This window comes from Melospiza georgiana, chromosome 3, assembly GCF_028018845.1.
Source record: "Melospiza georgiana isolate bMelGeo1 chromosome 3, bMelGeo1.pri, whole genome shotgun sequence".
NCBI lineage: Eukaryota > Metazoa > Chordata > Aves > Passeriformes > Passerellidae > Melospiza > Melospiza georgiana.
The window spans coordinates 18049117-18074189 of NC_080432.1; the positions used below are offsets into that span (position 1 = coordinate 18049117).

The window sequence follows — 25073 nt, forward strand, 5'->3', positions numbered from 1 at the left end:
GAAATGTTCATGCAGCTTTTATTTGATGTGATAAAACTTTGAAAACTCCTCGACCAAAAGCAAAACATTCATCTCTTCCTGTCGTTGGGTTGGGGTGTGGATAGGCACAGCTAGTCCAGATTCCAGAAATAAATTAATTGCATGTTCTAAAAGGTTAAAAATGAATCAGACACTGAATTATATCCTCCCTTTGCCTTTCCCTGTCCCTGTGTGGCAGAGTAATGAGCCCCATGAAACCATGCCAATCGCTGCCTTCGGACAGAAACAGCGGCCCTCGCGCTTCTTCATGACTCCTCCCCGATTGCCCTACACTCCCTCTCTCCAGTCTCCAATCACAGTGAGTTGCTTTCCTCAACTGCTGTTCATCACCAAAATGTTTTTTGGATACTTGAAGTTGTTACCTTAAAAGGTTTTGGAGATCAGTTTTCTGACCTTATTTAGCATTATCAAAATTTTAGCAAAACCCTCTAAAAAGAAAATACTCATTTAGATTTTTATCCTTTATAGGACAGTGATCCTTTGTTAGGACAATCTTCATGGAAAAACAAAATTTCAGGCACAGATAGTGAAACTCTAGGAGGCTTTCCAGTAGAATTCCTCATTCAAGTGGTAAGTAGTAACTGCAACTCTTAATTTTGTTGTTTATTGTCCTTTTGTGTTTATTCTGCCAATTCTTCTGTGGTTCAATGACCTTCTGTTAATTTATGACAAGTATGGTAATAGTCAAATTAACTTTTGAAGAGATGTTCATTTTTGTTATTTGTTTTTATTTTGTTTTTTCTTAATTTTCTCACTTGTTTATAACCTTTGAAATATGCTGCTTTTCAGACCACGGAGGTCCTCAAAAGTGTCTTATTTTCCCAGATCTACCATTTAATTAAAAAAAAAAAGTATTATTTGTACGTGCAGACTTTAAGACTTCTTTATTTATTTTAAATACAGTTACATTGTGGAAAGAACATTTGCCTATATGCATTATCATATATAGTTTATGTTATATGATGTTCTCCTCTCTTGGAGAAGAAAAGCAACACTCATTTTATAGATAACACTACATAGACAATCCTTTTTTCTTCACCTTTATGAAGTAATTTCTCAGTGGTTTTTGTGTACTAGTTCAGAAGAGCACAGACAAGTCATGTTAGGAAGCTGAGGTTCACTGAATATTAAAACACACTGAAGCATTTTCCAGGATGGTGGAGGAATGTAATTGCTCCTGTTGGCTTAGCTTAAGATCAGTGATTGAAGTCTTTAACAAGGAAAGCAGTTTTGAACATGCCAAAGGAGATTGGAATGATTCATGTTTAAAATACTAAGAACTGAGAAATGAAATGCCTCTCAGATTTTAAAGTCTGTGTAATTGGTCAAAAGAATAAATTTGTGTCAGAAGCTCACATGACACTCTAACATTTGGGCCATTCAGCATAATGAATTTTGTTTGACAGTATCATCTATTCAGCTTTTTTAGAGGAAACTTGTATGAAGCTGATTTTGAAAAAGGTGGCATGACATCTGGCTTAGCTAAGAAAATTTAAAATAGATGTAGTTTTCCAAAAGATTAATTATGGAAAAATTGAAATAAACAAAAGATACAGTGTTTATGCAGCTAAACTGTATCTGCAGCTGTTTGGGTCACTGAGTATGGTTAGTGAGACTTGGTAACTAAGGTGTATTGAGCTTTACATCTACTTAGAACATCAAAGTGATCTGTTTATGATATTGTTTCTGCATTTGAAATATGAAAATGTGTGATTTGTCAGTCACATGTGGCTGTATGTTACTACTCAGTATAAGGAAATCTGAGTTTTACAAGTATAGGCCTCTTGCAAATGGTGGCATTTTACAAAGATACCACGTTAATATGTATTTCTGCTTGAAGATTTTCAAAATGCTTTGAACAAAATCAATCCACAGATTTTTGGTGTTTGTCTGTATGAGCAACAACAGAGAATCACAGGGCTTAAACATTTATTGAAGGACTTGAAGCATTCTTTGTAAGAATCAATTTTTTAATTAGAAGTTGTAGGTGGTACTGAAATTTGGTGTTGTGCAGTACATAAAGCTGGTGAATGCTGATTATTGATTGTGCTGTACTCACCAAATGTATTTTTATGTTAAGGGTGGCTGCTCAGGATGGTTTTTTAGCCTTTATGATACACTGGTACTTTAAAAAAATCAAATCCCTTCTTCTCATTTAATATTGATTCAGGAAGTAAATGGTCAAAAACAGTTTGATTCCAAGAAAACTTTCTCAAAAACTATTGCCAGGCTGTTATTAATAAGACCACAAAGAAACAATTTCATGGGAAGAATTTTGGACAAAACAGAAAATACAGAGCATACCTCAAATAAGGTTTTAATGCAGCCCTTTATTTCCCTTATCTGAAATTAATTTGGAAGAAGAGGAAGTGAATCCAAAATCACATGCATACAATGATAAATATTAGGGATATTCTCTTTTCCTATTACTTGAAGTTTTAAGCAAACATTGGGACTTGCAACAACTATTTTAATCATTGTTCTACACTGTCTTAGTTTTTCTAAATCTTTTTATTTATTACTACATGTTACAGTTTGACATCTGAGACTGTGGACTGATGCATTAGAAGACTGGCTCAAAAATTAACATGATATTAAGAATAAAGTCAGCAATAAATGAGTAATATTTTTTTAAATCTTTCATGCTTTATTAATTTTGTGGTTTATCCTTAAATATTTCACATGCTGTATGACAGGTCAGAATCGATGGATTGAATTTGTACATTCTAGACAATATTTAAATTTGGAGCACGTTTTTTCAAGTATTCAGCTACAGCTTTTTTTAAAATTTTTCTTCCTCCCTGCTTCCTTTTTTTGTTTTGGGGTAAAGAATTCCATTGGAAGGCAGCAGTGTAGGACACAGCAGATGTTGGCAGGGTCGCTGCATGCCCAGTAGAGGGAGTGTGGTGATGCAGCACGGGCACTGCAGTGACCTGGTGTCTGCATGAGGGGAAAGGAGGGATCTTCCCAAATTAAATGGAAAATGGAACAATCTGAAAATGAACACTCGATTTTTGGCTGTTTTCCCCTTATGAAAATTCTGAAAATAATGCATAGTAAGTTATCACACGCTGCATTTTGAAATGCTCATATTTTATGACTAACAAATGAAATCAGAAGTGAAAATCTAAACGTTCTGGTTGGGTTGTGCCTTCATTAATTTTAATGTGGAAAAGTATTGTACTAAAAACTTGTTTCCAATTTATTGAGAAATATAAATTGCAGCAGTAAACAGGATGAGTTAGAGTGAAAATAGAGTTGTTAGGCAGGAATTTCTCAAGACAAATAGGGCTAGATTGAATTGTAGGATTCACTGGGAGATAAAAATGGAGGTCTATGTAATAAAATGTACCCCTGAGAGAAAGTTGGTGGACATGATAGATACAGTGAAAATCCTTAGAATCAGATTATCCTGATCACTGGAATATATCTTGAAGTAAGATGAATATAATAGAAAATCCAAGGTCATCCAATGGAGAACCAGTGCTGTGCATCCTCACATGTGTCTGCACATCAAAGTAGAAGTTAAGAATCAAATGCCCTGCAAATTTGGGGAGCAAATTATATATTCTGCATTAATTTGGGCACTCATCAACTTCATGAAGGAGAAGAAAACTGTTGGGCAGTTGCTGGATGGTGATGACAGCAGAGCTTGACAAGGAACTTTCTGGCAGCAGTGGCAGATGGTGTACAGTGCTTTTCTTCCTCATGTTGCCTGTTTTACTGGCAACATGAACACTTGTGTGGTGTGGTAGAAACTAGATCAGAGAGGCAGTCCAGCTTACAAGTAACAATTTTAAACCTTTTCTTTCTTGCCCCTTCTGAATTTGTTTTTTTGTCATTATCTCTTCTGTGTTTGAGTTCTTCATGCAAAATGCAAAGAGCAGAAATGCAAGTGCTGTCACTGGGGGACAGCACAGGGACAGAAATGAGCAGTTGGGAGGCTGATAACCCATGCAGTGCTGCCTCTGTGCCTCTGGCCATGGCTCACCATCCATTCATAAGATGCATCTGGCAAAATATTTGGAGTAGAAAGAGAGAAGTACTGATGTCATTTTACAGGTTTAGTTTCCTGGTGTGTCATTCAGAGTACTGTTACAGGCTTCCTGTGCTCACACACAGGAAAGATGGCAGTGAATGGAAAAAGATACAAAAAGGGCCACAAAAGTTGAAGAGATGAAGAGCCCTTTAGGGAGTGGAGTCTGAAAAGGCTTGGGTTGTGCTTAGTCTGGAGGAAGAGCAGTGGAGAAGAGATGCTTTTATTGTCTCTGAATAATCAGGGTTAAATACAAGGAGGGAACACTGTATTTAGCTGCAAACCAGCTTTGGCTGTTTGGCAATTCTGAACAAATTGCTATGAAGTGAAAAAGAATGCATTTAGCATGGAAGTTCCCAGACTTTTCCTCATTAGCTACAAGAGATCCTGGAACAATTTTCTAATTATAATTTGTGGGGACAAGCATCCTGGCTGCAGTAAGACTGAACTTAAAAATCACAAAACTGATTAAATATACATCAGATGTGTGTTGATCTAGGAGTTCCTATTTCTCCCAGTCACATGTTTCACTGCTAGGATGCAGTTAACCCCTCTGGAAATTACAAATTTTTGCTCTGTTTACTCCAGTAATAAAAGTTGCTGGTTGTAGTGAAGCTAGGATTTCTCTCATTCATAGGAGTATGAATAGTTTGGGAGTGATGAGTGTGTAGAAGGAGCTCCCAGTGGTTTCCACTTCAGCCTGCTAGGTCCCCAGGGCAGGAGACACAGGGTATTCCCATTACAAGAGGGAAATGGAAAGCCCAGAGTTGTTCTGTATTAAAGAGATCCAGTCTTTGTACCAGGGTTTGCTGCAGGAGTTTGCACAAAGGGCTGGTGCTCAGTGGAGAGCACAGCTGAGAACTGTGGGGGAAAAAGGTGCAGTAAGGTGAGTGATACTAATTGGTAGTATCATGACCCTTCACTCTCCTTCAGCCTATAAAGATAAAAGTTCTTCAGCCTCTAGCTGGCCATAAATCATGTTAGTCTTCCTATAGAGAATTTCAGCTAATGGATTTTAGCATTCATCAATTTAGGGTCCTTGGAATCACTTTAAAAATCTCTGGAAATTCCATCATTTAATTTTAATTAATTTTTATTTCTGCTTTTTAACTTGATCAACAACTGAGAAATACATTTTAAATTATGAAAGAAACAGGTATGGTTTTTTTATCTTGAATTTCTATGGCATTTCAAAACTGCTTAAGGACCTATTCTTTCTAAAAATAGTTCCTTTGTTTTAGACCAGGTTATCGAAAATCCTTATGATCAAGAAGGAACACATCAAACAATTGAGAGAGATGAACACAGAAGCAGAAAAGCTGGTGAGAATGTTCTCTTTTTGGTTATTAAAACAGGATATGCTTTAACAGCTAATGCAAATAAGGAGTGTACTCTAAATAAAATTAATTAGGAATGTAGTCTAAATAAAATCTGTATTTTGTTTCTTTTTATCACATGAAATGTCTTTATTGTTTTTAAAGACAAGTCAGAGAGATCAGTTATTTCAAATATGATTCTCCTTTGAAAGAAGTGTGCTTTGGAAACTGATTAATGTGACCATCAGGATAGCACATGTCAGTTAACACATAAAGTAAGGAAATACTGTGTACCTTGAGAATTTGGAGTACAAGTTTACATGGTAAGACATTTATGCTAAAACTGTTTTGCAGATGGTAGATGGTTAAAGCAATTACTCATTTCAGAGATTTTTGTGTAAAGCTCTGAGTGCCCTTGACTGGCCTTTAAAGTTACAGTACCACAGCAGCTACAGAGTAATCAGCAGCAGCAGAATAGTTTTTCTTGCTAGCTTTATCTAATCAGCAGTCAGTAAATCAAAATTATAAGAGTGACTCTTGTACCACCCATGGCTATAAAATAACTCGAGAAAGTTCTCAGTCTCAGCCTTCTGCCAGCATCCATCCAGGCTGTTGTCTCTGCAGTGTACAGAAGGCTAAAGGTTTGTGAAGAAGGGAAAACAATTGGTTTATTTCTTGAAACAAAACAGTTGTTTTTTTTTTTTTTTCCATGTAAAATATTGAATGTTGAAGGATGTGATTTATTTATGTGGTGAAATTTCTTTTTGTGCTTTTAATGATCATGTGCATGTTTGCATTCTGTTACTCTGCTTCCTACTGCCCCATCTCTGTGTCTCTGTAATTTTCTTTTTCTGTGCCATGGTGGTGTTCTTCAAAACCTTGTTATCATTTCAGTTACTACATTATTTTTCCTGTATTATGTGTGTTAGTAACTAAACTAGATGCAAAGAGAAGCAAGATTAAAACAACAAGTTCATTGCAACCTGCAACTCTGATAATGAAAAATTACCAACTCTTCTTAAATTTTTTTTTTCTCAGGTATTCATACTTTTGCACAGATAAGGAGGTCCATAGGAATGACAGTATCCTTCCTCTAGCAAGAACCTGAATGTTAGCTCAGCTATTAAGTCATAAATTACTTGCATTGTTACTTTTCTTGGTCTCCTTTTTCCACAGAATTGAAAGAGCAAAAACACAACTGGGAAGGAAATATAGAAATAGATGCTAAATTTGCTACATTTTAGCTCTCTTGTAACCTGACTAAAGACTTTGAGATACTCTGACATTCTTCTCTGCTCTGTTTCCTTTGAAAACCAACAATCATAAAGCAACCCCCATTGCTGCTCAAGGCTGTCCTGATAAAAATAGAGGATGCGATACCTTCCTATTGGGCCATATTCTTAGCCCATCTTCTAATCCTCTTTGTCCCTTGGCAATCCCATCTGTGTTTGTGCCACTGAGTATGTGTTGCTTCTCCTTTAAAATATATTTTCTTTGAACAAGAATCTTTTTCTGACCCCAGTTCACTTCAACATCAATAACATGCCTGAATTTGAATAAAATTGAATCCTTTGAGTTCATTCAGGTGTACCTTTTTTGTCCAGCTTTGGTAATAATTCATACATTTGTAGTTTGATAATTGTTAGAGTACTGCTGCTGTTTGGTTTAAGTAATCCTTTTGTGAATACTTCTGTTGAATTACCTATTCAATATAGAAATAAATGGAACTGACCAAAATCAGAAATGGTACTGAATGTAGGCCATTCTTATCTAGCAATAATAATAAATTTACACAAGTCAGGGGATGCCTTCAGAGGAGCTATTAATGTATACAGCTGTACATTTTTTGTCTCATTTTTCTTGACATCACTGTATTAGTCTGGGTTGCAGGCTACACACAAATTACTGTGTACATAAACCAGTAAACATTTGGATAAACAAATATAAATTGAAAGAAGGTGCAATAAAAACAAGGTAAAGGTAACGCTGGTTGTCTCAGAGAAGCATCTAGATCCTTGGTGACAGAGGTGTTACCTGCTTCCCTCTGCTGAAAGCCATCCATCTCTTGTCAGTTTAGCTGTTCATCAGTGTTTCCAGGTCTTGGGTTGTGCCCAGGTCAGTAGTAGTGCTGCTGCTGAGAGATATTTCTTTTGTCATCACTAGCACAGAATGCCCTTAGCCTTTCCTCTCCAACAGGGGAATTCAGAATTGTCTGCAGCTTTCACAGCTAAGCTGGAGCTGTTCTGTTTGCTCTAAGAGAACTGGTCACTGGATAAGGTCTGAAAGATTTGATTTTTTATGTTCCACAGCTGCAGAAAGTATGCCAAATTTATGCCACTTTCCAGTGAATCCTGAAATTATGGTGTTAGTTTAAAGCCCTGTTAAGTTGGTATTCAGATTTGTAAATCCCTGGAGAGCATCTCAGTGATTAGGTTTAATGGCGAGCTTTGAACTGAACTCATAAATTGAAACCTTTTGAGTTTTTGACCAGGATTATCCTTACGGAGGCTCTTGACTTTGCAATTTGCTTTATCTTGTGTATGAAATCTATAGCTACAAGTTTTGCTTGTAGGAGGTACCTGTATCTCAGTGCTATGGCTGGAAACACCTCTAGCTTCTCTTGCAAGAGGCAATTTGGAGAGGAAATTTTATAATATATTGTATGTTCTGTTTCAATTTTGTAAATATCACCCAATATATTGGTGACAATGTCAAGCTATATTCTGAAAAGAGTGCAAGAAAAAAGGTACAGTATTTTGGTATTTATTCTTTTTGTGGAAAATCATGCTTACAAAATACTGTTACCAAATGTAAGCTCTAGTAACTTTGTTTTTTGGCAGAACTGTTATGTATAACAGCAGGTGTGTAGCACGGAGTCATCCTCAGGTGACTAGTAAGTTACTGGCCAAATGTGCCTCCCATCCTGCAGCAGAGGTGGCTGAGGCCATATTGTCCTGTGCTGTTCCTCTGCTGGCAGGATAGTTTTCTGCTCAGCCAGCAGGGAGAAGCCATGCCCAGCTACTGGAGGAATAAGCAGGTCAGAGCACAGTCATCTTCTGTAGCAATTACCACCATAGATTATTGTAGGACTTCAGGAAGGGAATAAAAGCATGGTTGTTACCTACACAGTTTCATCTGGAGTTATAAATAGTCATGCTGCATTTTAATATTTTGTATGTTAGCATTTTTCTGTTTGACACCAGGATTTCAAATATCTCAGTATTATTTTCAAATAAAAGCTCCTTTTGAGGAATTCAGAATCTAGTTTTGGATTAACTTTGATATGCTTTGTGTTTTCCACAGAAATCCTATTCCATGCCAATTGGCATTGAGTTTCAGAGGAGATATGCAACTATTGTTCTGGATCTAGAACAACTAAACAAAGACTTGAATAAAGTTTTGCATAAAGTTCAACAGTATTGCTATGAGGTAAGTTTTTGCTGGAATCTCTATGTACTTGATGGTTTTGCTCAACCTAATTAGGAAACTGAATTTCCTGGGAATAGAGGGTGGGTGGGGGTCACACTGAAATGAAACTCTTGGTAGCTGTGTTGGATTCCTTCTCTGGAATTTGGCCACTGGTATCACTTTTCCTGATACCAGTGGCCTGCTTTTAAGTAGACATATGTAGGGGGATAGAATATAAGAAAATAATCTCACCCCTAAGGAGTTGCAGCTGGGCCAATTATCAAAGATTAGGAATAGACCTGACTTTACCAGGCCCCAGTTGTAACCAGTGAGAAGAAGAGTGCTGTAAAAGAGTGGGGTGGGTGGGTGAGACGGTAACTGGAGTCAGTGGCTGCTTTGTGAAGAAGAAAGAGTCAGTGCTCTGAGGAGCTGCCCACAAGAAGCACCAGGAAGGTCTGGAACTTGTGATAAGGAGGCAGCAGCATGGAACCCCTGCAATAAGATGACAATAATTGGTGACCCCGACATGATTCGGGGCAACAGACATGCATTAAAAAAAAACAGCACTGTATAATGTAGACACACAAACTTTTTGAAATCATGTCATTTCACACATCCACCAAATGCAAAGGACATGTTCATTGTTAATTCCTCCCCTTCATATCTGCAGCTTGCTCCTGACCAGGGCCTCCAGCCTGCTGACCAGCCCACGGACCTGAGGCGCCGGTGTGAGGAGGAAGCTCAGGAGGTCGTCAGACAAGCAAATACCTTGTCAACAGGACAACTCTGTGTGGAGAGTGAAAATTTAACTGATCTTATCTCCAGACTTACAGCAATATTACTGCAAATTAAGGTAAAAAAAGTTTGCACAAAATAGCTTCTTCTGTACAATACCTATGTGCCGAACTGTGAGAACATTTTTGTTTTCTTCTTCTACAGTGTCTAGCAGAAGGAGGTGATCTGAATTCCTTTGAATTTAAATCACTAACAGATTCATTAAATGACATTAAGAATTCAATAGACTCCTCAAATATCAGGTATTACTTTTTGAATATTTAATTCTTAATTACATGCTTTGTGGTAGTTCTGACTGTATTTTAGAGGTGAACATTGATTATAATTAAAGGTTTAATCTGGTAACTTCTACTTATAGGAAGGGTTCCATCTAAAAGGGGGGCTTCTTAAATGAACAGTTTTCTTTTTGAATCTATCAGTGAAGTAACATGTTAAAAAAAAGTTAAGTGCTAAATTGATGGAGCAACAACTAGACTTTCTTGTTCTTTAGTAATTTATGACAACTAGAAACTTGTTTTAGAACATTGTCTGGTTTTGAAATCTCACTAGTAATACAAGTATTTTAAACCAGAGAACAGTACAACTTCAGTATTCTTTTAGCATATTCAACCTCTTGTCTGTAAATATCAAAAGGTGGCATATGAGACAATTAGAGGTTCTGAGCAGCTTCCATTGGCAAGATTTTAAGCCAAGAAACAGAAGAGCAGCTATATTGTGTCAGATCAAAGGCCAGTCTAGTCTAGATGGGCCATTTTTCAACAGTTGTCACAGGCAGCTGCCTGAGGAGGCATCATAAAAATAGCAGAATGTGTTAGCAAGAGAGTGGTGATACTTGTCTGGAGTACCCTGCAGCAATTTGTGACAAGCATTTTATGCTGCTGAATTATGTCATGTAGAAAATAAATCTAAATGCTAAGTGGGTTTTTTTAATATCCTCACTACTTGTATTGCTACATAATAATGGGAGGCTGTATACACATGAATTTTTAAACTTTTTTCCCAAAGATAGTAGGATGGCCTTTTGATTTCAATATAGTTATTGAGAAATGCTGGTTTGTAGCAATTTTCATTAGGAAAAACAAAACCAAACCTCAGACATTAGTGAAACTTCTTTATAATCAACTCTGCAAATTGCATATTGGAATTGATTCAAGTAAAGGTTGATGTGCCCAGCAAAGAAAGTGATGATGTTTCCATTTCATGGGAACATGTGTTCCATTTCACTTATTTTGGCCATTTTAGCATCTCTTCATAATATTTTAATTTCACTAACTCTGGTCTTGTTAGAACCTTACTTTAAGTGTTGAAGTCAATGACTCTTTATTTCTGGCAGCTGTTTTGGGCAAATTGTGTTTTCCCATATTTCTTTGTCAAGTTGCATTTGTATGTACTGCTCTCTGATTCACCTGAATTTTTATACTGGCAAAGTTCACATCTTGATTTTTCACTGTAGAGATTTCAGACATAACTCCTACATATGGAGTTCAACATTTCTTACTTATGTTCTTTTTTTCTTCCCATAGCTGTTTTCAGAATAACGTTGAGATCCACGTTGCACATATTCAGAGTGGTCTGAGCCAGATGGGAAACTTACATGCTTTTGCAGCCAATAACACCAACAGAGACTGAAAACTTCCTTTCAAGTGTACAGCAAATAGTTCTGGAAAATCTTCTTCTTCCTTTCTATAGGCTTCACCAAATACCCTAACTGCCAGAAGATAAGGGAAGAGAAAACCTCTCAGAAAGGACCCTTTCAAATATATTATATCTGCTTCTTAAGGAAACCAGCGTTACATTAGATTTCTCCATTTGTTATTCACATGCAGTAGTTTTGCTAACTGGTAATCTCTTAGTAATTGCATTGATTTTAGTAAACTTGAAAGCATACTTTCATATGATTTGAACTTGGTTTTTAAAAGTTCAGGTGAATTCTGCAGACCTCTTGCTGTTGGATCTCCTGGTATGTTAGAAGTGCTGAAGAGGAAATGGCTGGAGTTAGTAGGCACATGGCAGGTCTTTGTTGTGTAAAGCTCCACCTCTGTGGAACTCTTGGGAGCTGCCAGCTCAGCCCTTGGGAAGCCCTGACCTAAGGAAGCAGCAGCAGGATACAGCCAGCAAACATAAGCTGTAAACTGGAGGATGTTGGGCAGGTCTATCGATCAGTCAATGTCTTGTTGGAACTCTTAATTTATCATAACTTATAGAAGGAGTCTAATGAAGGAATATAAAAATGGAACTGTTAACTTTCCAGAAAGAGATTGGTTATGGCTTTTTGCCTGCACACGGGACAAAAGTGTTTTAAGTGGTATTTTATATAAGTGACTGGTTAAACTTACTGTTTTTCCAAATTCTTGTTTGTTTTGCACAAGTTTTAAATTAGATTACTGGTTATTCAACAATACCCACCATATATAAATATGAAGATTTTTATAATTACAGATAACCAGTGAGGTAAACTGCAAAAATAAGAAGTGATAGCCTGCCTATACCTTTTGGAATGTTAATCTTGTAAAAAGTGTGTATTGGTTTGTTTAAATAGTCTTGTAAAGCTTCTGTGTAATGAATTGTTTCCAGATATGAATTTTCAGAGATAGCTGTAGAGATGTTTTTGATTCTTTTAGATGCCTCATTAAATAAGGTCTTTTATATGTTAATGTATAAAGAATATGTAAACAGGATTATTTTCAATTTTAAAATTTTGTATAGTTTAAAGATGCTTCTGTATTCTGTGTTGGTATTGTGCCACTGCAAAACTTTAGTGCAGAGTTTATATTTAGCTAAATTTGTTCTGTTAATTAAGAGAAATGCATAAATCTTTTATTCTCAATGAAATTTGTAACTGAATAAATTGACATATGAGAGTCGATATATTTCACAAAAATGCAAAATTTTTTGCAGATGGTCTCAGGTCATTTTTTTAAGAGAAGCTAATTGCTGAAAATGAAATGTTATGAGGATGAGGTGAGTAGCTGTTTCAAAAGGTATTTAAAAGTTTACAAGGGATACTATAAAATAATGATAAACACTAATTTAGCTGAGTTACCCAGGAAAACCTACCTCTCATAATGCAATAGAACATCACAGTGGTCCCTGCAGTTGCTTTTGTAATTATATCACTCATTATTTTGTGGTGTTTGATAAAGACAGAAAGGACTCCTCTGTCACCACCCTTTTCATGTAAACAGAGAAAGGTGCCAAAGCCTAATTTAAGGTACATTAGTTTAGTCAGGCAGGAAGGAATCTGCCCTACAGCTAACTCAGGAGGAAGGAACCATCCCCTGGCACCCCTAAACTCAGGTGTCTGCTGCTCCCTGTGCTCTGATCCCCTCCTGCTGCTGGGACTCAAGCTCAGCATGAGCACTGACTGGTTTTGGGGAGCAGGACTTCAGTAGGAAACACCAGGAGGGTAACGGGGCCCTGTTGGGCAAACATCCCAAACTGAGGGGGAGACAAGTTGTAGATACCAGAGGATTTAGGAACCTGCTTTTCATGGCAAACCTTTATCCTACTGGACACAGAATAACCACCACACTCCAATCTCTGATTCCTTGGTTATGATGGTTTTTACATGTGCATACTTAAATGTGCTCTCCAGCATGTTCTCTGTTGCTGTAGGTTTTTTAATTATTGGAGGGTAGTATACCATAGAAAGATCTATCATTTGTGATGAGCCATTTACCTTCACATGTCATTTTTCCCACTCATGTAGGCAATGTGAATATACACATCTTTTCTTTTCTTTGCAAGGCTGCATTTCTCCTTGCTTGGGTCAGAGTTAACGTTGAATCTTGGTGACAGTAACAAATCCAACTGCTTTTGTTGAGTGTGCCCCAAGCATAGCAGGAGTCTCAAGAGAACACTGCAACTACCATATATGAAGTCTGTAGAACAAGTTACTTTGATTTATTATAATCAGTAAACTTGAATTTACCCTGAGCCCCAGGAAACCATGGTTTCATTTTCTGTGTCTTCCTGCAAGTGCTCCTCTCCTGGGGTTTGCCTGATCCCCAGCATAGCACCCAAGTCCACTTGGGACAGGTGGTGCCTGAGGTAGGTTGGTTGGTTTTTAGTTCATGTTTTTTTTCAAGGATGCCTCTGGGGTTTTTTTGATGGAGAGTACTAATCAGCAACCCTGCCATGCCACTGCACCTTGCAGTCCAAGCAGCATTCACCTGTCCCAGGTCTCACAGCACAGGTATGTTATGGGGTGGCACTGATGGATTTTGTGCACTGGTAACCTTATTCTGTGGGGCTTGATTCCTGGTACAGGGTATTTCATTTTTCCTGTGCTTCTGACATTTGGGTGCTTTTCCATAATTTATAACTTGCTCCGCTAGGCTCTGAAGTACTGTTTTATAAGCAGGAAGAATTTGTCTTGTGCTCAAAATACATACAGAGTAATGTGTCCTTTCTCAATAAATTGAATTAGAGGAGAGACTTCTGTTGTTACTGGTTTTGCCATTCTCAGTGCTGAGCCATTCAGCCCATGAGAGATCATGTGAACAGCTTCTGAGTAGTCCCTGCCTACAGCTAAAGCACCCTTACAGTGTCCACAAAATGCTCCCATTTCTCTTAGTTTAACATTATCCTTGGCTTAAATGGCAGACCTGGAGGCTTTTGTCTGAGCACTTGAGATCTGGGGGTTTGTATTACTTAGGCCAGACGTTCCATTTTCATTTAGGGATGGGGATGTTTGTTTGGGGCAGATTTAAGACAAATACAGACAGAGGAAGTTTAAGGCAGTTTCTGTAACCTGTCCTTTGGGCCCCTTAGGTCTCTCACCAACATCTGAACTGCAGCCATAGCTCTCCAGGACCTGGGAGGAGAACCTGCAGCTGATATCTACCACTCCTCTACCCCACCATCTGCCAAGGTAAGAAACCTTGCCCCCCTGCACCAGGTACACACACAAGAGATCAAAAATGTAAACCTTTATTTTCTTTTCCTTGGTCAAAAAACCCCAACAGACCACATTTTTTACGACAAGCCCCCATCCCCAAAACACAGTGGATTTGGGTTAGCTTTTTGGCTAAAGAAAGTTAAATAGATACACTAAACAAGATACAAGAAAGCTTTAAATACAGTGTAAAAAGATGCCCTCAGCTGATGGAGCCGACCCGTATCTTTCTTAAATAAATAGGTACAATCAGTTAGTAGCGGATAAAGTGCAACAGTGGCAGAGCAGCAGTGAGGTAGCGCGGTGTGTGACTGCTCCCCGCCCGAGCGGCGGGACGGGCTCCGGCGGGAGGGCTCAACCCGCCCGGTTCAACTCCCTCCGGGGCCGGTCCCGCCGCGGCGGCGCTCACAGGGCGCGGAAAGCGCCGAGCGCGTTCTCCTCCCACTCGGAGCCCGACTCCGAGTAGCCGCTGGTGTCCTCGGCGTCCGACACGGGCGAGTACTGCCCGCAGAAGGCGCGGGCCGGCGGGAAGGGGCCGGCGGCGCTCCCCGCGAACGGGCCGGGCTCCGGCTGGCCGGGCGGGAAGCCCTCAAAGCCGGGGCCGGGGGGGAAGCCGGCGGCGGGCGGCCACGCGTAGGGGGCCGAGCCGTCCTCCGTGCGGGCGGCCGCGGAGAGGGCGCAGCGGGGCCGCTGCAGGGCGGCGAAGCGGGGCGGCCGCGGGCAGCCCGGCGGCGCGGCGGGGCCGGGCCGGGGCGGGCCCCGCTGGCGGCGGGACTTAGCGCGGCGGTTCTGGAACCACACCTGGGGAGGAGAGAGGGCGGCGGTGAGCGCGGCGCGGCGGCCCCGGCGGCATCGGGCGCGGCACGGCACGGCCCGGCCGGCGCCCCTCACCTGGATGCGGGACTCGGGGATCTGCGTGGCGTCGGCCAGTTTCTCCCGCAGGTAGATGTCGGGGTACATGGTGTCCTGGAAAACCAGCTCCAGCGTCTCCAACTGCGCCGCCGTGAAGCTCGTCCGCTTCCGACGCTGCGAGGCCGCCGGCGCCCCCTCGGACGGCTCGGCCGGGGCAAGCGCCCTGAGGGCGGGCGAGGCCGGGCCGGGCCCGCCGCCCCCCGGCCACCTGCCCGCGGGGAAGGCGGGCGGCTCCGCCGAGGGCTCCCCGAAGCGCAGCGCGGCCATGGCAGCAGCGAGGAGCGGGCTCGGACGGTCGGCCGTGCTTTATAGCCGGGGAGGGGGCTCGGCAGGGGCGGGGGTGCGAGGGGCGGCCCGGCCCCGCGGGAAGGTGAGCGCCGGGCTCCCCGCCGGGCCCGCGCCCCGGGCTGCCCGTGGGGTGCCCGCTGGGACGGCCCCTGCCTTGCCTTGCCCAGCCCAGAGGAGTCAGCGATGCCCTAAGCGTGCTCCACGGGGTGGGTGATGGCTGGCAGCCCTCGGCTCCCCGCCCGACACATAGCGGGAGGGAGCAGGGAGCGGGCTTTGCATCCGCACGCAAAACAGCTGGGTGTTGGGAGTTTGGCACCCGGAGAGGACCAGAACAGCGGCTGGGCTGTTTCTAATACAGCGTCTGGGCTGGTCGGGTTATGGAGTTCATTCACTTATGGAGGTAGATGCTCTGGAGCAGCTGACTGCTTTGGCAAGTCAAGGATCGTGCATGGTGTGAGACATAAAGCAAACAGGAGTTATCTCTTCCCGTGGTCGCAACTGCTCCGCTTGCAGTGCTTCGCTGCCAGCTGTGTGGGTGGTGTACAGATTCCTGCTGCTGCAAAAACTTCTCTTTCTTTTTAAGATGCACATTAAATGCACCTGGAAAGCCGCAGCAGAGGCAGACATCGGTGTCATCACCTTTTCCACCACTTGCTAATGCCTTTACACATCACACTGTCACATCCTGTGTGCTTCTGCCAAAACTGATTCCCAGACGAGAGGTCTTGTGCTGAAATGCTGCCTGCACACCCCAACAACACCAAGGCACTTAAAACGGTTTGTCCTCATATTACTTTTTATAGCTGTCTCCTAAGAAAAATTACTTTGTACAGAAAGTCATGTTACAATTGTTCAAAGCTGGTTTTAGAAGTTTTGTTCCTAAAACATTTGTGCTTTTACATGTGCAGCAGTCCGGATGCTTTCGTGACTGAAGTTTCTAGGTTGTTCCCAAAACCATGGGCTGTAGCCTGCAGACAGGAGTCAGACCCATGAGACTTCAATATTGTTTTCAGTTAGCAATGTAACAAGAGGGCACAGTGGTGAGAAAGGGCACAGGTGAGTGGGGCTCCAGAAAGCACAGACAGCATTATTTAAAGTTTTTAGTGAAAAACTCATTGAATCACTCTGCAGATTGCTTGCAGATTTAGAAGATGCCACAGGTGGCAGCGAAAGAGAATTATTCCAGATTATATTTAGATGATGAATGTTTTATTGTATTTTACATCAAATAATATTCCATAAAATATAGCAGCGGTTTCTTTTCTGAAGGATTTAATCCTGCTTAGAATTATGCCATTATAAGAATATAGTTTCTAGGATTTGTTTCAGGTTGATGAAGGCTGCCAGACAGAGAGAGCAGATTTTTGAGGAAATATGTTTTTTCGCACACACACATGTGTTTTTCTTTCAGCAACAGCCAGGGCTTAAGGAGCTGCTGGCACCACAGGCCCCCCACTGTTCACCCCTGTCCTGCTGCCTTCCCTTTACCTGAACATGTGTCAGTCCACACAGTGTGCTCAGGGAATTTACCCACGTTAAATTAACTGTACAGTAACAACAGCTGGGGTTGGTTGGTTGGTTGGGTTTTTTCAATCCAGATCTGGGATTCCTACTCATGAGTTACCAATGCCCCCAGCATGGCTGTACAAGTGAGAGAACAGTGCCAGGTGGAGCAGGAGGGAAATGAGGGGATCCCATCTGGGTTGCTTCTACCTGGATCTGATTCTGAGCTAGCAGAGAACAAAACTGAGACGGACTGCCCAGGAGCATGGTGGTTTTCAGTGTCAGACTTCCCATTGAGACAGCTGCCAATGTATATTGGACAGATACTCAGGAAAGAGTGGGTACTGGGAGCTAATAGACCTGTTCCCAACTCATAACCTGGAAATGGGCTGACTCTTTGATCTCTGGCTGCTGTGACATCCTTCAGACCAAAAGCCTCCTCTGTGGCCTTGCCCTTTATGGTTCCAGAGGTGTTCCAACAGCTGTCTTGTGACAGCAGCTGACCCACTTCCCTTGGTGAGGAAAAGAACAGCGAGGCTTCCCAGGCCTGAAAACTTTCTTTGGGAGACGCAGAGGTAACAATTATAGACTTTTTAAAAGTCTACATTGTTACAATGAAAATAAAATAACTTCCACACCCTACATTTTGTGGCATTCCACGTTGTCCATGGATTCAGTGTGACCCGTGGGTCTGCCCTGTGGAATGGGAAACTCTGTGTGAGTGAACTGTGGGCAAAACCCTTGGTGCAGCCCAGGGTTGCACACACAGGCCCTGGCTGTGGGGTTCCCACTCAGACTCTCATTACCTGGCTGCAGACAGTTGTATTTTCTAGCAGACATCCCTATGAGTGGATGAGAGTGCTCTGAGCAGGTCAGGCTCTGCTGCCTGTCTGCAGGTGCTGACTTCTGTTTATTCTAGTCTGCCTCAGTTTCCCTGTCTGGGCTGGCTGGCTATTACCAGCATGTTCCCATATCTTGGTGATGAGTTCCTTTCTGCTTTCCAGTGCTATGTGCTTTTGCAAAAGCAGAGCAATTCTGGAGCAAGACCAGAGCACAGGAATTATATTTTCCTTTTCTTATTGCTCACAGCATCACACACTAATTTTTGTCAGTGGGATCCTCGTGGCCACCCTTCTGTATTGGCATGGTTTGAAACAGGCCTAAGATTGAATAAAAGCAAGGGGGACAGTACCAATTGTAAAGGAGTGTGCTTTTAGGTGGACAGCAGAATAGGAGGCTTCTGCCTCCTCCCAGGCAAGCAGGATGACATGAAAATCAGCTCCTTGCTTCCTTCTGGCAGTTCTGTCCCCAATGCTGGCATACTTCACAGCTCCCACAGAGAATCATCCCATGATGTCCCAAAAGCTGTGCCTGTGGGGTAGTGCAGTGTGCCTCCTGCAGCAAGGAAAATGTGCTGTGTCTGGATTCAGTGGAGTTTCCTTTCCCTCACAAGTAGTTTTCCATCCTGCTGTGCCCCTTGTAGGCTGACAAAGAAGTTTTTGATGCCTTGTAGGCACCAATATCTTCATGGAGTCATACCCAGGTGAGGGCTGGGAGCATTTAGAAGACATTCAGTTTTGTCCTTTCCTGTTTTCAGACTTGCTTTTATTTGTGTTCCACCAAGGTGAAAAGAAGGATTTTTTTGTCTTCCCTCAAGAAGCAGAAGATGTGACAGAAGTCCAGAAGTGGCTTGCTTTTTGAAATTAACATGGCAAAAACTAAGAGAGCTATCTCTAAGGGAAAAGCAGACTGCCTTGTGTTGATATGAAAAATTACAGGCTGCTTCAGAAGCTGTTTACACTGATCTTCACTCTGTTTGTCAGGAGAGAAACTTCTGGTGCTTTTGTCTGTGCTGGGAATGCCTCAGCACTGAGGCATCTGTGCCAAGAGGACTCACAACACAAAATGTGCCTGTACCTGCAATGAAACAGCTCTAAGCTTCAGCTGGAGGACACACTCTCACATCACTCCTGCCAGCTCTGAGCATCCAGCAAGGGCAAGACAGGCTGTGAAACACCAAGGCTGGGGAGCAGCAGGGGGAGATGGGCCCTGTGGTGAGTTTCAACCTTTTGTCAAGCTGGGGAGGTTCTCTCAGGCTCTTGGTGCTACAAAGTCATCTTTTAAATGTGCAGCTGAAGGTCCTGCTTTATGTGACTTGAGGAGCTTGGGAAGCATCCCAGAATGCAGTGTGACATGCAGTCATGGCTTTGCTGAAAAGACAGACACAGCCCTTGAAATAACCAACATGTGAGCAGTTCTGCTGCTCAGTCCTGGAGGGAATGGGACACCTGGGGATTTGCCATGCAGTGATTTGTAGCCAGCCCTGCAGCCTTGGCTCTGTTCAAACTCCTCTGGCTTGTCAGATGTCACATCACCCTGTTCCTTCTGGGACTCTGCAGGGACACAGTTTGTGCACAGTCTTTTGTCATTCCAGCAAGGTTTATTGTTGTTTTCTTTCTGGTGACTGTCTTCAACATGAATTCTCTGGTCACTAAACCTGAGATTGAGGTTTTTAGAAGTGGAGATTTAGCAGTCTGCTGTCAACCTGAGTAAATTTGCAAAGATTTGGTATCTTGGAGATCTCAATTTCTACATCAGTTTTAATTGAAATTGGCCAAAAAGTTCAAATCTCATCACAGAATCATAGAAAGGTTTGGGGTGGAAAGGACCTTAAAAAATCATCTAGTTCCAACCCCACAGACAAGGCTGATCAAAGCCCCATCCAACCTGGCTTTGAGCACTTCCAGGATGGGGCATCCACAATTTCTCTGGGGAACCTGTGCCAGGGCCTCACCACCCTCACAGTGAAGAATTTCTTCCTAATACTTAATCTAAACCTCAAATCTCAGTTTGAAGCCATTCACCCTTGTCCTGTTATGACATGCCCTTGCAAAAAGTCCCTCTCCATGTATTAGGATACTGACCAAAAAAAAAGGGACAGTGGTCACACAAACCTGATTTCATTAATTTAGAGAAAGTTTAAAAAAAAAAATAAAACTATATTTTTGCTGTTAAAACTTAAGTATCCCTGGATAGCTTGTCTCTGAAGAAGCAATCCCTGGATAATTATCCTACAAATTAAATTAATTGTAGTCCAGACACATTTTTATGGTTGCATATATAACTACATTTGCTCCAGAGTTTCTGCTGGCAGGAAAATACCATATAATTTCCAGCTTCTCTAGCAGGGCCCTGATAGCAAAAATTGTTAATGCATGCTAGGCTTAGGTTTTGAGGTTTTTTCATTCTGCCTAAGAGGAAATCTTTATATGAATACTTAATTTCCCTTTGATTGCTTCTAGTCATTGTGACAAAGCTCTTTACAACCTCAAAATGCTTTTAGAGGTTTATCAGGTCTTCCCAATGTGCAGACACAAGATCTATATATTGAAGCCCATCCCAGCTTTTATGTAGAGTTCTGAGATCTTGCAATGATGTCATGTTTTTAATTTAGAGTTGTCATTTTTCTAGTCCTCACAGCTTTCACGAGGAAGAGCTTGAGCAGGATGGGCTGTGTGTAGTCCTCACTCTGGCATGGTGGTTTGCAGATGCCTTGAAATAAATTCTTGGAAGGCCCAGGCTGCCTGTTCATTGTGGATATTCAGCTGTGTCCCTGCCAGAGTCCTGTGCCAGGTCAGCCGTGCTCCAGGCTGTCCCAGTGGGTGTCCAGGTGCCTGAGCACTGGGAAATGAAAGGGAGGTGGTGCTGTCAGTGTCCTGAGTGTGTCCTTGACCAAGGGGCTGGGCTGAACCCCTTCCAGCACTTCTGTATGGTACAGAAGGTACATTGGGCACATCCCCAGTGCCCTGGAGAACCAGAACCAGGACCTGAGCACTGAGGGGTGAAAGGGAGGTGGTGCTGTCACAGTGTCCTGAGTGTGTCCTTGGCCAAGGGGCTGAACCCCTTTCAGCACTTTTGTATGGTACAAAAGGTACATTGGGCACATCCCCAGTGCCCTGGGGAACCAGAACCATGTCAGAACCAGAACCTGAGCACTGGGGGGTGAAAGGGAGGTGGTGCTGTCACAGTGTCCTGAGTGTGTCCTTGACCAAGGGGCTGGGCTGAACCCCTTTCAGCTCTTCTGTCCTGGTACAAAAGGTACATTGGGCACATCCCCAGTGCCATGGAGAACCAGAACAGTGCCTGAGCCTGGTGATAGCAATCTCCAGCACAGGTTATTTCAGGTTTGCCCAGCAGCTCTGTGCACAGACAGAGGGTTAAAATAAAATAAAAGCAATGTGACCAGAGGTTATGTTCTCTCTGAAAGATGCCTGCCTTGCTTGGCTCAGACCTGATGACCTCTATAAATGCACAATCTATTTTCCTTTGAACATTCAGCTGTGTCCCCTTGGCTTTGGGCACGAGGAACTAATAGTGTGTTGTGACTTTAGCCCTGCGCTTAGGAGGGGGATGTGACTTGGTGGGGTGAGCCATTTCCTGGGAGGTGTGAGACGTGACTTCAAGACCTGCTGGTGCCGTTCGTGTATTGCGCTCCGAGGAGTTGATAAGAGCTTCAGACACACAGAGAGCCTCGGAGGAAGCCGTGGTGGAGGCGGGGAGGCGCAAAACCGCGGCGAATGCATATGAAAAGATCAAGGGGCTGTATTTGCTAAACCCCAGCAGCAACAGAGCTGGGGCTGATGCCCAGGTTCAGAGAGCACCCAGACACAGCAACAGGGCAACAGCAGGGCATGTCTGATGGCTGGCAGCTGGCTCCCTACCATCGGAGGGAGAGGAGGATTCAGGATTTGGGAGTGGAAGGGAGATAACAGCAAGTGGTGGGGGTGGGAAGAGGGAAAGGGCAATAGGGAGGAAGCTACCTGGAGATAGGAGGGCCTGGCTGAAAGAGCATGGGATGTTTGGTGTTGAATTTAAATATACTTAAACCTCAGCTTAACTTTGGGTTTTGAGATAGCCTGAGAGTGCAGGGTGCATGTACCCGACCCTCACTGATGCTTCTGCAGTGAGGGACAGTCCCACCAGCAAACCCTAGGCATAAACAAATGCTTGTTGCAATTTCTCTGTGTGCCTTCTCTGATTTTACATTTATATTTAAATTGTGAGAGAACCTAAAGCTTCTATTTAATAGAATTTACTGTATTGCTTTGCTTGCTCATATGCTCTGAATAAGGTCATTCCCAACTCTTAGAGATATTTTTCTTAATGAAGATTTGCTGAGAACTGTTGATGCAGGTAGTTGGTAGTTGTGCATACAAAATAATGGTGTTATCCAAACTCCCAAGAGTGTTTAATTAATTTACATTTACTGTGAAAGCAAAGGAATATCTTTGCAGATGAACAAAAAAAAAAAAAAAAAAGAAAGAAAGAATAAGATAATAGTGTAAGAGCTAAGGAAAAAGACAGGACCATGTTTTCCTCCTTGTCATTCAGCACCTACTTAGGAGAGGCAGCCTGCCAGGGTGCAGCCAGAATACACACACAGAGTAGGGCAGGCAGGGGATGGATAGCAAAGAGGCCACATTCTCCTCTAACAGCACTGGATAACAGCCTGAAAAACTCCAAACACTCCCCTCTCTTCCCTTTTTCAGGCTCCTTAGCCTTAGCAAGCAGTGCTAAGGCATTGTTTTCTACCTTTTCTTGGCAGGCCCTTAAACCCTTATCATCATCCCCTGCCTGTGATAAGCTCTTCCTTCTACTCCAACTTAACAAATGAGTCACAAGAGTCTCCGTTTCTGTCTTGCAGTGTTTGGTATCTGAGAGCATCAGCTGCTAAAATGGATGGATTTTTATGTAAATGTTTGTTTGTTTGTTTGTTTGTTTGTTTGTTACAGCTTGTGTCTCGTGGTTATTGAGAAAAGGATCCAAATGTGAAGCAAGTTTTGCTCCAATGGTTCAAAACCAGAAGAAAATACACCAGAACCAGAACTGTCCTCATATGGTTGGATGCCTGTTACAATACGAACACAAACCCAAAAGGGTCTTTCTCTGCCCTTGGCTGCCCTGGTGCTGTTTAAATCCACCAAGTTTTCCCTCTCTGAGTAGGACTGCATGGAGAATCCTTCATCTGGCTTCCCTGTGCTTCCCTGCTGCTTCTCAGGCATGTGCCAAGGTCAGTGCTCTGGCTTCAGTCTGATCATTCATTCTAATCTTCAGTCTAATCATTCATTCTAAATGTTTCCCACCCTCTTTTCTGATCAGTTTTGGAGATGGGGGGCTTTTAGTCTCACATATCATAACACTTACAACAAAACCATTTTGGTTTTGCTCTTGCAGTTTTTTCTGGGCTCTTTAATTTCAAAGGTTGTCAAGCCTCTGTAAAGTTTGGAAGATTTTCAGGTTTAACATGGGGATGGAATGTGGGAAGTTTCTCCTGAGCTGGGGTTTTGCAGTTGATCATTAAATCAGCAGTACCACATGATCATAGCTGGGGAGTGCAGTGGTTACTATGCCATTTGATAAAGTCATTCTCTCCTGTGCATGAATTGACTCATATTTCTTTGCTATTTAAAGTCAAATTAAAGAGAAGTGCCACGTAACACACTCGGTAGGCATTATTTCCGTGGGTTATCCTGACTTTTGTGAGCCCACAGCACAGTTTTCTGGTGCCTGACTCACAGAGAAGCTCCATGAATTTGCACAGATCAGTATCTCCATGTCCTCCCCCAATACCCTGTCCCCTGCCTCAGCCATCCCAGATAATTTGTCCAACAGAGTCCTGTGTGTTGGATCACTCTCTGGCAAAGGCCCTCTCTGAGGCATGTCCCTGCCTCCAGCCCTGGGCTGCCCTGCTCATTCTACCACTCCCATTTTACATCACAGCTGGTTTTCTTCCCCTTTTATTCAAGCTCAACTCCTCTGCTTTTATTTCTGGCAGGGTTATTTTTTTATTTGATTTTGGCTCTGTTTGCCAAGGCCGCACCCTTGTCACCTCCTTATTCTGATCCTCTCCTTTGTTGACTAAAGGTCTTCCTCTCCTTCCTTTTATTGGTACTTTTATCTCTTTCTCCATTATCTTTTAGTCCCCTTGATTCTTACCCCTCTCTTTTGCATATGACCCAGCTTATTTTACATGTTACTTGGAGAATTTAAGACTTTTTCTCCTTGACAGCTTTTCTTCCCTGCCCCTGGAAGGCTCTCTGTGCTGCTGGACACATGGCAAAAAGCAAATTCATTTACTGCTGCAGATGGGACAGCTGCAATCCAAGGTGGATGGAGAGTGACTCCAGGCTGGGGTGATCTCAATAGATCTCTACTGCCATCTTAGCCACCCCCCACATCTTTACAAGACCACCTTTTTCCTCTTTTGCAGTCACATCTTTGCAGCTGGGATGCCTCTTACATAAGGTATTTGAGGTAAGAGAAGGTTTAAAGGAATGCTGAGGGTTTGCTGCAGGTCTGAGTGATCAAAAAAGGTGCAGCAGTGTCACGGTGTAGGTTTCTATTTGCAGTTCCACTGCTGCTGGCCTCTTTTGTCACTCACTGACAATGCCTGAAATATGGCTGTAGACAAAATGTTTATGACAGTGGCTGAAGATTGCAGAGCTGGGCAGGATATCACATCTGTCACAGCATCACCTGACTGTTTTACATCATGTGTGTCCTGGTCAGTGCCAGCATAGCAGTGTTCCTGGTTTTCTGGCATTTCAAAACGACTTTATTTCTCTCAAATTTTGCCAGGATAAGGGCAGAAGGGAGAAGATAATGAGTTTTCTTTGATTAATCTCACTTGGTTAAACTCTCCTTCCTCTGTGCTTTGTATTTTTACCAACTACTGCACCAAGGGTCCTGGCATATACACAGTAGTTCAGGATAAAAAAGGAACCTGCTGCCACTAAAAATCCTGACAGAACAAGGACTGATCCTACCTGCTCACAGAGCTTGATTTTGCATCTCTTCAGCCAAATGGTGATCTTTCCTC

General features: G+C 42.5%; 2 protein-coding genes and 2 long non-coding RNA genes across 4 annotated transcripts in view; 3 read left to right on the plus strand and 1 right to left on the minus strand.

The window, feature by feature from the left end:
- The window catches only part of LIN9 (lin-9 DREAM MuvB core complex component), a 39429-nt gene extending 26978 nt beyond the window's left edge, over positions 1–12451 (plus strand). Inside the window, exons 9-15 of the mRNA XM_058019426.1 lie at positions 218–337; positions 508–609; positions 5317–5397; positions 8695–8820; positions 9470–9652; positions 9739–9836; positions 11118–12451. Of these exons, the coding sequence (XP_057875409.1) occupies positions 218–337; positions 508–609; positions 5317–5397; positions 8695–8820; positions 9470–9652; positions 9739–9836; positions 11118–11223 (816 nt within the window). The 3' untranslated portion in view covers positions 11224–12451. The remainder of the gene's footprint in view (positions 1–217; positions 338–507; positions 610–5316; positions 5398–8694; positions 8821–9469; positions 9653–9738; positions 9837–11117) is intronic.
- Positions 12452–14896: 2445 nt separating this feature from the next.
- On the minus strand, positions 14897–15670 carry MIXL1 (Mix paired-like homeobox). The gene is made up of 2 exons (XM_058019428.1): positions 15383–15670; positions 14897–15292 (listed from the first exon to the last, which is right to left on the minus strand). Exons 1-2 carry the CDS (start codon positions 15668–15670, stop codon positions 14897–14899), a joined length of 684 nt encoding a protein of 227 aa, XP_057875411.1.
- LOC131080848 (uncharacterized) lies at positions 15356–19242 on the plus strand. Its single transcript, XR_009114226.1, has 3 exons — positions 15356–15433; positions 16275–16468; positions 19018–19242. It is a non-coding gene; the product is annotated as an uncharacterized LOC131080848 (long non-coding RNA).
- Positions 19243–22992: 3750 nt separating this feature from the next.
- On the plus strand, positions 22993–24508 carry LOC131080846 (uncharacterized). The gene is made up of 2 exons (XR_009114224.1): positions 22993–23264; positions 24264–24508. It is a non-coding gene; the product is annotated as an uncharacterized LOC131080846 (long non-coding RNA).
- Positions 24509–25073: the final 565 nt, after the last annotated feature.

Bases quoted from the DNA above. Each gene is read 5' to 3' on its own strand.
- MIXL1 (XM_058019428.1), bottom strand. From the start codon at position 15,670: ATGGCCGCGCTGCGCTTCGGGGAGCCCTCGGCGGAGCCGCCCGCCTTC. The intron at 15,293-15,382 runs GTGAGGGGCGCC...TCTCCTCCCCAG, and splicing joins TCCCCGAGTCCCGCATCCAG to GTGTGGTTCCAGAACCGCCG.